Here is a 12,936-nt window from a genome sequence, read left to right as displayed (position 1 = left end):
AAGTATGTAGTCTGTACTTAAAGGAACATCAGAGGTAGCAGGGTTCAGGCACTGTCCTTTTGTCTTAATGTCCTGAAGCCTGCCTTCTAGTTCTGCTTCTTTGGCAAAACAAAAACTGGGACGTGAATATTTTTATGTAGAAGACATCCAGGCACTATAGGTTGCCCGAGATCAGGATCCATTTAAATGCCCAAAGTGAGGGTGCTGCCCATACAAGCACATCTCCAGGGCACAGTCTGTGCCCAGTGGTGGCTCTGAGCTGTCCCCAGCCCGCCGGGCGTGTACTGTGTGTCAGCAGAGAGCTTGCTCGCAGCATGACATGCATTTAAGGACATTTACTGAAGCATCTGGATCTGTATTGGAACTATACTTTTTTTGCAGTTTCTTCTGTGCAAATAGAGTTTAATTGGTACTTGTGTTCTGCTTAATAATGCTTCACATTTTGGAGCAATCTGTTCAACTTGAACAGTTCTGTGAAGTGGGAAAAGTGATCTTCTAGGAAGAACTAGCTCATTTGCATGGGATCTGCAGAGTGCTCATTTGTGGTAGTGTTTCTGTCCTCAGTTCTGACTGGACCAAACCAATTTGTTCTATTTCTAGTCTTTACACAGGTGAATTGCCATAATGCAGTGATGCACCTGTTTGAAGAGGAAAATTGCTTCCACTGCCACTGTTGCTTTATATTTCTGTGGCAAGTTCTGTTTCATACACTGTTGTTTCTGAAAGAGAGTGTATGCTAACACACACACAAATTTCCTTCATAAATGTGAGTAAACCCACACGTTTACAGCTTGGGAAAATAAATATTTCTGTTTTAAAAACCATAACCAAAGCTTCATTTAAAAAACAACAACAAAAAAATCCAAACAAACTGATCATTAATTGACATTTAAGGTCAAAGTAGAAAAAACAGCTAATTGTTTTTTAAAGATTCTTAGCATGAAATTAGCACTGGTGTTGTGCAGAATTCCAGTGTAGGTTATGAGCATGGATGTATTACAGCTCTGCTCATTTGCTGCATAATTCCCTAGTAAAGAAGTAAAATTTTATGTAACTGGGTAACTTGAGAGAGAGAAAGCTGCAAAGAACTGCTGTGCTCTCAGTAGATTTTGACAAACTGACCACAAACATGGTGCAGGGGGGAGATGGCTTCTGGATGTATCACAGTCATGTGAACATTTGCGAGGAATATAATTTGAAAGAGTGCTCTGGCTGTCCTCACCTGGGGCTGCTCCTGCATCTGCCCAGATCTGCGTTTGGTGCAGGGTGCCTTGGGGAGGGCACAGCCAGGCCCTCAGTGAAAGGGGAACGAACACACACTTTTTCTCCCTGAAAAGGAGAGGGTTTTCTCCCTGAAAGGGGAACAAACACACACTTAGAGGCACAAGTTCTGTCTCCAGGTGAAAAGTCCCAATACGGACTAAAATCTCAGCGGAGGCTACAACTTTGTGATCAGCTGCAATTGTGCCGTTAAACATTGTACGTGATGGAGAGTGCCCTTACAAGGGGTTTATGTGGTTTAACTTGTGTTTGTCTCTGTGCCAAACAGAGTACCTGTTCACCTTCTCTGTGCCAAACTCTCTACCTGTTCACCTTCTTTTTCTGAATGTTTTATATGTTCTCTTGTCAAGTCTGCAGCCAGTGCCAAGTGTGTGTAATCCCACCTGCTCAAAAAAGGTACCTCTGATGGGGGGAAAAACCCTTAGGTTTTACATTGTAGTTAAAACCTGCATGAATGTAAATACACAGCTCATTTTCCCCATGATAACTCAGGGATAAAAGGTACTTGAATTAGGCACTCAACTAATAAATAGTTTTGATTGCTTGATTTCACCCTATTATATATATTCATTGATTATTGTTCTTCCAAAACCCGTTTCCTAACTCAAAGCTAGAGCAAGCCAGTCTAAATGGAAATTGGTGCAGTCATAAATCAGGGGCTTGAAGTGTCTGATTTGCTTTTTAAAGACAAAAAAAACCATTGACAGCAATAATTCACAGAGATAATAAGTTCATTTGTAATGCATTTTCTTGGCTCGTCAGAGTTTTTTTGATAAATTACCTATTCCATAAAAGGAAAAAAAATTAGTTTTACTTACCTAATTCATAATTCAGAAGTTTCTTATGACTGTGTGCTCTGAAGAGTTCTTCTAAAAAAGCATCATGTTGGATTGCTTGACATTCTCATGGTTTTTCTTTTCCCTTGCTGCTTTGGAATCATAATCTTGCCTTGGTTCCAGCTCAACCTGAATTTCCCACCTGGGGAAACCAGTTTAAGGCCAGTGGCTTCTGCCTGCATATCCTTTGTGTGCACTGCAAGGACATGTTGCAGTCTCCTCCTCTGGGAATGGTCACAACAAAAACAGTTCTGATGACAGGTGAACTTCATACAGTGTCTGCAGAAACATCTGAATTCAAATTTGACATTGCATATTTCATGTTCAAGCCGTGGTACCTGACCTTAGCTGTGTGCCAAAAAAACATTTGGGGGGTACGTCAAAATTCTGGTGCCTCCTTTTTTGGAGAATAATGTTGATTTTGCATCCCTGTGTACCACTGTGAAACTAATTAAAGGAGAGGCAGTGGACAGTATTTATACATTGTGAACAGATCATTGTAAGGATTAGGCAAGAAATCTTAAAAAAAATCTATTTTTTACTAATTATATTTGTTATTATTAGCTATTTTTATCTTAGAATTTTATACGCTGTTGGGTTTTCAAGTATCTTCTCTCAGCAAGTGGTGGTGTTGCAGGTTCACACAGGCAGAACCACCCTGCTAAGCTTGGCTGCTTGTGAAATTAATTTGATGTTGCTGGTTTACTGGTGAAAATCACAGAATATTTTGACTTGGAAGAGACCCACAAGGGCCATCAAATCTAACTCAAAATAGACCTGAAGGAGTCAAAAAGTCTTATCAGAAAAAAAGGAGTGGATAAGGAGACACCACTCTCTTTTTGGTTTATTGCCTGGAGAGAGTCCCTTTTGGAAACTCATCTCTCCAGCCAGGCAGTATAATATTAATAATTATTTTTAATAATAATAATAATAATAATAATAATAATAATAATGGGTGTTGAACTTTAATTGTGTTTACTATTTGATACATCACTAGGTACCTCTGTTCCATTTTTTAACTGCTGTTTGCCATGAGCAGATTTTCCTTGCCCCTTTTTGGGATCACAGCTGACCCGAGATGCCGCTTCTGTCCCTGCGCGGCTCCAGGGGCGTGCGGGCTGTGCCAGGGGGGTCGCCTGAAGCCGGGGACACTGCCCGGGGACGAGCACATGGCACAGCACAGGAGTGTACTGCCCGAGAGCGGGGCGGGGGATCGGGAGGCTCAGAGCCCCAGGGACAAAGCTCTCGCCCAGCTCCTGCCCTAATGAGCACTTACACACTCAGGCCTTGAGTTATTTTTCCTCGCGAAATTTCCAAATATTTGCAAGTGATCTCTCACAGGCAAGACCTGTTTCCTGCAAGACCTGCCCAAGAGCACGTTCTGTCTGGAGATTAATTTCAAGTATATCATGGGTAGAGTTAATTTTTTCTTCAGGTCCTCGCTCCTAAAATACAGCTTCTTTTTTTTTTCTTTTAATAAAAGTAAGATGCAGTCTAATAATTCTTGCACATAATTTAATCCCCTTCAGCTGTATTTGTAAAATTACCCATTTCATCTAACGCCTGTCGGTTTTACAATTAACACGGGGCACATTAGCTGCACTTTGTGCCTTGACTGTTTTCCTTAACAAAAAGTGAATTTATTATGGGCAACTTGTTTTCAAGGTCCTCCCATGAACCATGGAGACTGGTGTTCTGCATTTTCACCTTGCAGCCTTTGGATGCAGGGGACAGTGTCATTTACATCTTTATTTAAATCATTTACATATTTATTTAAATCATCGTTTACACCCTTTAAACTGTTTTAGGCTCTGGGTTGTCCTTGGCCAGCCCTAGCACTGTATGAGGCTTCACTATTGCTCATTTGGCAGGCACGTGGGCTGGAAATGCTGCAGGATTGCACCTGAGGAAGGTGTGTTAGGTGCTCTTTGATGCTTTTTCCCCAGCGTGTGAGAGCCCAGCCCTGGGCACGGTCTGGGGGTGCAGGGGCAGCTGCAGGCACAAGCAAGGATGAGCAGGCTCAGGATGGTGGCTGCTGAGTCCCAGGGCCGAGGCAGCAGCTAGGGAATAACACACCGTTGTTTTATGGTGCACAGATGGGCTTGGGCTTGGTGGAAGGTGTCCCAGCCCATGGCAGGGGGTTGCAACTAGATGATCTTTAAGGTCCTTCCAATGCAAACCGTTGTCTGAAATGCAGGGCCATTTTCAGGCACTTTGAGTGTGGAACTTTCCAAATTGTAAAGATAACCAAAGGTAAAATTGGAACAAATATGAAAGGATGAATAAAGCAAACCTCATTTTTAAAGTAACTTCTAAACTGTATTCTGTTTAAACATTGATTTTCCTTAAGGAAAATTCACTCTCTGCTCTTGAGCAAGGAGCAGTGAAATGAAAAAAGTCTCTTTCATTAGCAACAATCTAAAATATGCATGTACTTGCAAGTGTGTCAAGATTATTTTTCTTTGTAAAGTGAAGTCACTGTTTGGTTTCCATTATGAAAGGAAATGTGCATATCCTATGGGCTAAGCAAATACAGATGCTATTTTGCACAAAAAATACAAACCTAAGTGATTATTTTAACCTGGGCATACAGTGGAGTAAGATTACCACAGGTGATTCTACCAGATGCTGACCTCATACCCTGCTATTAAAGCAGCCACAAAAATACGGGCAGAAATAAATCCTAACTCAAGAAATGCTACATCCCATTCTTCCATTTTAAAATACATTGTAAGGAAAACAGCTTCGTGAATGCTCTGTACCAGCTAAACAATGTTCAGCCTAGGACACAACTCACTGCAGCCATCTGGTGTGGAAGGGAGTCATCCTGGGATGATTTCAACAAGTGTTGGCAATAAAAACAGAAAAAGAATGAATTACCATTTATCAGTACCTGTAAGCAGAAGAAGCCTTCTGCATTAGTTACTTCTTCCGCTGGATTAGTGAGCACAGATAACCCAAGAAGAAAAAGGAAAAAAAAAAAAGAAAAGAAAAGGAAAAAACCCCAGAAAGGCAGCTTTGCTAAGGTTCAAGCTCTCACTGAACAGCTGGATGGTGTCCAGCCCCTGAGTGTGTGTCTCCATCAGCAGCCAGGGATGTCCTGCCAGCTTGGAAAGGATAAGGATGCTGCAAGAACCAGGCAGGTACAGGTGTCACTGAGCTGGGGAGGTGACCAAACTCACCCCTCACTGTGTGTGCAGTTGGTCCCAAGGTCTGTTCATGCATCAGTGAATTGAAGAAGAAAATTAATTTTAAAACAGCAGCAAGGTTGTTTCCTACACTCAAATCTCTCAGAAGAAAACTGTAAACAAGGCAAAACTGAGGAAGAATGTGGTATTAGATAAAATATCTTAACATCATTCCTATCAGAAGTTTAAATTTGCATGTGTTAATGTATATACACTTCTGCTTGCACTCACCACCCTCACTGAACTTCAGTTTAATAAAACTGTAGTTGTAATAAATGCAAGAGCTCATATTTCATGCAGTGACACCTCTGAAGAGCTGGAGGGACTGAGCCAGGATGATAATGAAAATGCAAATAAAAGAAAATACAATGCCCATGATAAAAAACGAGGGCAGAGGAGGAAGTGCCAATCTCCTGGTTTGCCACTGAAGTTTCTGTGGTTAATTTATAGGCTATCAGGGAATGGGAGAAACAGGTTGAAAAGAGCTGACTTGAGAGCAAGCACTGAAAGGAAATGAATAACAAAAAAAAAGCCAAATCTTTGGGGAGAGTGAGGACTATTGAGGTGGATTTTCTTTCCTTTTTTCAACCACTCATTTCTCGTTCCTCATTTTAAAGAGTTTTTTCTCCACAATTTTCTCTTCACAGCTTCTGTATTCCTTCGTTTTGTGTCATTAATTCTTGTGCAAAGAAAATGGCTTTTCTCCCTTATTTCAAATTACTTTTTCCTGTAGCAGACATCCTTTTATATTTCCTTTATTCTAACAGAAGCTGTAATTTCTAGACTCTTCATTTTCCCTTTGTGTGGGGAAGGTGTGTACTTCAGGCTTCTTTTGGCCCCTTGCCAGCCTTCAGTCCCTTTTTCTTCATCATGAACAGCTGATATTCTGCTCCTTTTCTTGCTGTTACAGCCTCTCACCTTTATTCTCCTGCTGTGCAAGGGACCCTCAGAACAGGATTTAGGAATGCATTTTATCTGTTCAAGGCCTACAAATGATGACTGTGATGCTGCAGATGTGGTAGATGAAGAGGATGGCTGAATTCACCAGTATTTTGAACCAGTTTCTTAATACTGACAAAATGTTAATTAAATGTTAATTAACCATTAGCATTTACTGACATGTTCCCTCCCTTAATAATGTTCAATTTAATATACATATATGTATGTGTGTATATATATGTGTGTGTGTGTATCTCTGCAAAATTAATTAGCTTACGAAAATACACCTTTGGACTGGTCTGTTCTTTCACTGAGCCAGTCTGCTCTGAATTCATGCCTTTCCTCTATTTGGAGTAATTCTATTTGCTTGCAAATTTTGATTTAAATTGTTGGCTTACAACAGAAATGACTATATTGTGCTTGAGCCAAATAGCCTAAAATGTTTTTACAAGATATGAATTGTGCAGTTTTTGACAGTAAGGGGAGTGTTTGCTTTTATGCCAAGCACCTTTTGGATCTGGATTGAATTTTCATGTCAGCTGAAGGCTGAATCTGGTCCTTGAAGTTTAGAGAATCTCAAACTGATAGACATTAAATATCTATGTATTTGGGCATTGCATAGACTGCTGGGGGAAGGGCTTGACAGGGGAAAACATACATCAAAAATGAAGTGAGGTTATGGTAAATCAGGGTGTGATAGTATTTTTCTTCCTTGTAGAAGAACACTCTCTTGAATAAAATGCATAGAAGTGTTTTTTGTTTTTTATCTCTTTCTCCAAAAACTCCTTCTAAATTCAGGCTGAATTAATTCCAGATTCTGCAACTGTAGACAAAATTTGAATTTCTCCTAGGACTAAAGTGACCTTCAATGTCTCTAGAGCAAGCTTTTTGGTTAGCACACAGAGGAGTTTCCCTCCCCAGTATAAGGTCACTGTCTGATATGCCTGAGCATGTCTGCTCTCTCAGGTATATTTGCACAGTTAGAAAGCTAAAGCCAGTACTTTAGAAGTGCCATTCCTCCACACTGTCTCAATATTTAGGTATGAAATGTCTGTGGTTGCCTTTTGGAGCAATGTGTCTGCTGCTGCCCTGCTGCTCTCACCACCATTTTGGCTCTGTGGATGGGCAGCTAATTGGCAGCCCAGGAAGAAATGTGAGCTATTACTTTACCCCTGTGGCTTTTATTTTCATTTCAGGAGGTTGAAAACAGTCACACAGATCAGTTCTGTTGGTGGTTTCTTTTTGATCTGTTGCTCTTGAAATCCGGTCTGTCCTATCCATCATGTTAAAAGAGCAAAGGTAAAAGCCAAAATAAATATTTTCCTGTCTTCTCTTTCAGATAAAATTGAAGATGAATTAGAAATGACGACAGTGTGCCATAGACCCGAGGGACTGGAACAGCTTGAAGCACAAACCAATTTCACTAAAAGAGAACTTCAAGTTCTTTACAGAGGATTTAAAAATGTAAGAACAGTACTGCAATGAACAGAGTCTAATATGTATGTCCTCACCAGCCTCAACTGCTCAGCTCGATTTTGTATTATTCCCCTGCTAAGAATTAGTAGTTTTGTATAAGATCTCCCTTACCACAGCAAAATGAGCACAATCTGCCTCTCCATCTAATATTTATGACACTGCAATCTGCCTGAAACTGGGTTTGGATGAATATTCAGCACATAATGGTCTCATTAAACTTGTTCCCCAAATGTCAGCAAGCAGACTTCAGTTTCCTCAGCTGTGCCAGTACTTGAAGATAACCTGAAAATGTTTTTATGGCTACTTATTTAAGCCTTGTTGTCATCTCCTCATGTTGAAATATAAGTGGTACTGTTCCCTTGTAATTAGATGCCCAGGATGGATATTTCATCCCTTCTCTAGCTGCAGAAATCTTGCTCTTGTAGTAGAGCACTTTAGGACTTTAAGGTCCTGCATAAGTAGGGAATAAGGCTGGAGTGGCAGAAGCCAAAGAGAAATCAAAAGTTGAATGTCTGTTAAGACTGAGGAGACCAGAGAGAGGCTGCAGATTTCTGGGCAAGAGGCAGCAGTGCCAGCTGGCGTGACTGGGTGTGCAGAGCAGCTCCAGCTCCAGCAGCGCCCAGCCTTGGGAGCCGCCGTTCCAGCCAGGCTCCCTGGGAGTCCAGAGTCTGCAGCTCCCAAGCCTCAGCCTGCCTCTGCTGCTGCCTCTCAGAGGCTCCTTACAGTCAGGAGAAATGGATGGGGAATGTTGAGGTTACATGAAGCAGATGCTTTATGGACCTTGAAGAATGAGTACTCATTACATGTTTGCCTGAGGGTCAGGATTTCACCCAGGTGGTTTGTGCCAGCTGATGTTTTAATGATGATTAACACAAACACAGTTTGATCAGAATCAAACTGGCTCAATAAACACAGAATGGTTTTTATATTTTCTTGCAGGACAGCTCCAGCATTTAGAAACAATTACAGCAAAATGCTAACATTTCTCAGTAAAAACTTGGGTAAAAACTTGTCAAAAGAAAGCGGAGCTACCTCAAATACAGGCAGTGCTGAGGAACCTGCAGGACTTTGAGAAGGGCCTTTCTTTTTGACAGATTGTAAAAATTTTTGATCAAATCACATTTCCAGTGTATATTTGACTTTTCCAAGGAGGCTGGTGGTTTCACCCTTTATTTCTCTGCTCACCTAAGTGGCCCAAAACACAGTTCAGCTTTCTGTATTTTTGTTGGTGCATGTGGCATATTTCTGCAGCCTTTGCTGTATGCAGGAGGTCATTTCATGTGTGAAGTTTCCTAACTGAACACTGATATATCTTTATGCTTTTGCCAGCCAGCAGGAAATCACACGGCTTTTGAGACAGAGCTTGGCATGTTAACACCCTGATATGACATGACTGCCTACGGAGTTATGTTAAACCCAGTTTTGCTAAGATCTCTGCAGTGATTTCTGTGTCGCTGTTGGGTAGGAATGCTGTGTGGGAGAGCTCTGCTCTGTGCTGGGGGGATTTGCAGCTGCAGATGCAAACCAGTGAGGATGACCTGGAGCACTCTCAGCTTGCAGGACATTTACCCCATGCCTTTTCCAATTCTACTAGGACTTTGCACTACAGAGGCATTACCTCCCAGGGCAATAGTGGCAGACAAGGACATTTAACTTGTGACCTAAACCTAGGACATCATTGAAGGTCTTAGTATTAATTGGTAGTGATGGCAAGGTCTTGGTTTATATCTGGATATTAGGACAAAGCAGACTGTTTTATACAATATACACAAAGTTTCCTATGTAGGTTTAAATTGACATGAAAGTGCAGCTTTAACAATGGTAGGCTACAAATCCTGGTTTCAATGGGATGGGTAATTATGCATAGGAGGCAAACTGGTTCATCTGTTACTGTATTTGCTATTGTACCAAACAGTCTGTTCCTTGGAATGATGTTACAGTGCCATCTGGAGATTCAAAATCTCTTTGGGAATACAGTAATTTTCCCCCTGGCTTGTACTCACTGCTTGCTCTCAGTGATTATTGCACAGTCCTGTTTAATCACAAGGCAACACCTGGATAATCACAGAGCAATTTGCAGGAACTTGTGTAGGGGACAGAGGGATGGAGGTTCTGGCTGCAGGGATGGTGTTCCACCAAAGGCAGCTCAGCACAGCCTGGGCTGGCCTCTGGACTAGTGCTTGTCTGACCAGGGTGCTAATTCTCAGTACCTTTAAACCTGTTCTTTCTTTGTCTCTGAATTCTGTTGCCCCACCTCCCTCCACATCGTCTCAGTCTTTACCCAGGGTGTCACTAGTCTGGTCTGGCGGTTTTGCCCCAGAGTGATAGAGGATGCCAATAAATTCATCTCCAAAGAAGCCGAGTATGCTAACCAGGCCTACATTATTGCTGCCTGGCCAAATGTTCCCTCTCTTTGCATTCAGCTTGCTTTTCCAGTTGTGAGAGGATGCCCCCCTCCAGCATCTCTTAGTTCCAGGACCAACTGTACACATTTATCTAGCAGTTGCCTCTGCCCGAAGGATTCTGCATTATGTGAATGGTCTCCTTTGCACTTCTCTGTTAGCTGTGGTAAAACTGGAGCCAGACTAGCATGAGGTGTTTGGTGCCATCTCTTTGGTTGGGATTCTAAAAAAGTATAGTAACAGGCAAACCCATCAGAGCCTTTGGTGGGTCTTGCTTTGGTACAACAAAAGAAAATGTGATACCTTCTGTCTACAAAACCACCAGAACTGTTTGAGCTAAACAGCAGTATTGGCACAGAAACAGAATGACCATGAATAGACATAGGCTGGAATGAGAAGAAAGTTTCTGCCCCCCAGAGGAGTAAAGTTTGGTGGCCAGTTATGGAATTGCAGGGAGGAGAGCAAGGAAGTGTTTTTATTATGAAAATTGATAAACTGATGTCTAATGAAGTGACCAACAATACAGAGATTTGAGTTTGATAATTCAGGATCTTCCACTTAGGTCATATTTCATGGCTTGCATTCTTTGGAATAGACTACATGGATTTAAAAGAACTGGGAGTTTTGTGGGTTTTTTTGCTCAGTGGGGAGGTTTGTGCTGTTAGGGGAAATGCTTGTTAGCTGCAAGGAATAATTTCTTAATACTGGATCAGGAAACAGACACCCAAATGACTGGGGGGCTACTGGAGACATCCTTACCTTGCTTTAGTGTGAGTATTTTAGCAAATCTGTAACAAAGGGTAGTATGAGATGTAATTGTAAACAAAGCAGGATTACAGAGGTTAAAGTGAGCAGTACAAGCAAGGGAGAAATGTTCTCATACTTTAATAATCCCCAAAACATCTCCAAAGTGGGAGAACATAGACCAACAAACTGCGTGGAATGTGTGAGCGCTTAGAGATGCAAATCTGGATTGTGCGTTTGTCTGTGGTCGGGTAACTTAGTACCTCTAATTTAGCAAAACATGACCCTGGGTACTCATCCTCATGTTCTGGCCAGCTCAGCTGAGGAGGGTCTAAAAGGCAGGGCATGCTCAGCTCCCGGCTTTGCACATCTCTGAAAGCAATCAGTGAAGTTTATTTCTGATTCCAGCAGAGGAAAAATACAACTGCCGTTTTATTTTCCTTTTGGTTTTGTTGGTTGGTGTGTTTGGTTTTTACGTGGATTCAGTTCCTTTGTGGTATAGTGATTTAAAAGAAGAGGGTGAGTTCAGATGCACAGCTTGTGCTGCCAGAGCTTGATAGTCAGCCCTGGGAAAATGAGGGGTTTGTTCTGTGCTTGATGACAAAAAAATGTTCACTGTTCAGCATTTTAAAAGAATTATTAGGTTAAGGAAATGAGAAGGGTTAACCTAAAACCCTGCTATCAAAGGAAAGTCTTATAAATACTTATAAATACAGTGAAGGACTGTGTTCTTCTTACTGACAAGGATTTTTTCTTGAATGAGTAAATCTTTATTAACTTCAGTGGAATTTAAATTGACACTAAGCTCACCTGCTCTGTTTCACAAGAGAGATTTCTTTCGAGTCAGCAGAATTAAGTAGTACTATAGCAGTAATGAGGCCTCTGGAGCATTATTTGGCTCTTATAAAACAAAAATTGTGATCAATTAACTGCAAATAAATTGGTAGTTGCATATGTGTCTGAAAGCAATCCAGTTATAGAGAGCTAAATGGGCTGATCAATGTCAGCACTGCCTCTCCCCAGAACTCCTAGAGCTGTGATGCAAACTTTCATTTGGCTTCCAGATGGAGCATCAGAAGCAATAAGGATCACTTAGAAATTCAGAAAATTAAGCAGGCCCAATGGCCCAACTGCCAGGGTAGCCCTTGCCCCTGTGAGAGAGCACAGGCAGCAGCAGCAGCAGCAGCCACATGCACATCTCTGGAGATAAACAGAGGGAAGGGACCTCAGGGACTCTGCAATTGTGGGAAACATAGAGAAAAAAAATGATCAATCCCTCAACTACAATCCATCTTTCAGCAGGTGAAGTTGTGGTTCTTAGAGAGTGTAACAGTTGTCTTCCCACGAGGAGAGAAGGAAATAAATCTTGGTGTAGCACTGTGGTGGAAAGGATGGGCCAATTGTGCCAGGCTTGGTTTTAAAAAGAATGATAATTTGGTGAAATGCTTCGCTAGGGCCCTGTGCGATCTAGTAGCAACAGCACTTCAGTGACCAAGAAGAACACTGCTACTCAAGAATGGCTGTGGATATGGTTCTGGATCTGACCAATGATTGAAAGATATCATAAATAAATACCAGATGATTTATTTAATGTATGTTAGCTTACAAGCTTTAGAAAACATTAATGTTTAGGAAATACTTGGGAGAATCTCTTATGGTAGCTGTTAGCTTCTATTTAATTATGTTCTTTTGACGATTTCTGTTTTACAGGTGAAAAAGTAACCACTTTTCTTGTGCTAAGGAAACCAGGCAACAGATGTTTTATGAGGAGCTCTGGAACAGTTCGAGAATACTCATCTAACTAGAAACTTTGCAACCTACAAAATCACAAGTGGCACATAGAAAAGTTGTCAGATTGACTGTTTGCTGGCTCTGTCTAAACAGCAGTTCAGTACTATCAGGCAAGGTAGTAGGAGTCAGGTTCCAAGAATGGAAAGCTGGTGGTTCCTTGTGCAAAGGGTTATATTTTGCGAAGTTCCCGCCTGAAGCACCTGTGTTAAAGTGAGGCAGGGATCACAGCATGATGCAGAGAGGGATGCATGGAGTGAGTGTAGTGCCAGGAAAAGGGGA

General features: G+C 41.5%; 1 protein-coding gene across 5 annotated transcripts in view; it reads left to right on the top strand.

Moving 5' to 3' along the window:
- The window catches only part of KCNIP1 (potassium voltage-gated channel interacting protein 1), a 294,849-nt gene that overhangs the window by 273,508 nt on the left and 8,405 nt on the right, over positions 1-12,936 (top strand). For 4 of the 5 annotated variants that reach the window (XM_041417879.1, XM_041417895.1, XM_041417905.1 and 1 more), the window contains one exon: positions 7,584-7,708. In XM_041417879.1, coding sequence (XP_041273813.1) covers positions 7,584-7,708 — 125 coding nt within the window. Of the gene's footprint in view, positions 1-7,579; positions 7,709-12,936 lie in introns of all 5 variants that reach the window. The other variant, XM_041417886.1, reaches the window with a different exon arrangement.

The sequence above is a fragment of the Onychostruthus taczanowskii genome, unplaced genomic scaffold (genome assembly GCF_017590055.1).
Source record: "Onychostruthus taczanowskii isolate IOZ18803 unplaced genomic scaffold, ASM1759005v1 scaffold107, whole genome shotgun sequence".
In the NCBI taxonomy this organism is placed as follows: domain Eukaryota; kingdom Metazoa; phylum Chordata; class Aves; order Passeriformes; family Passeridae; genus Onychostruthus; species Onychostruthus taczanowskii.
This window is presented reverse-complemented; position numbering and strand designations above follow the sequence as displayed.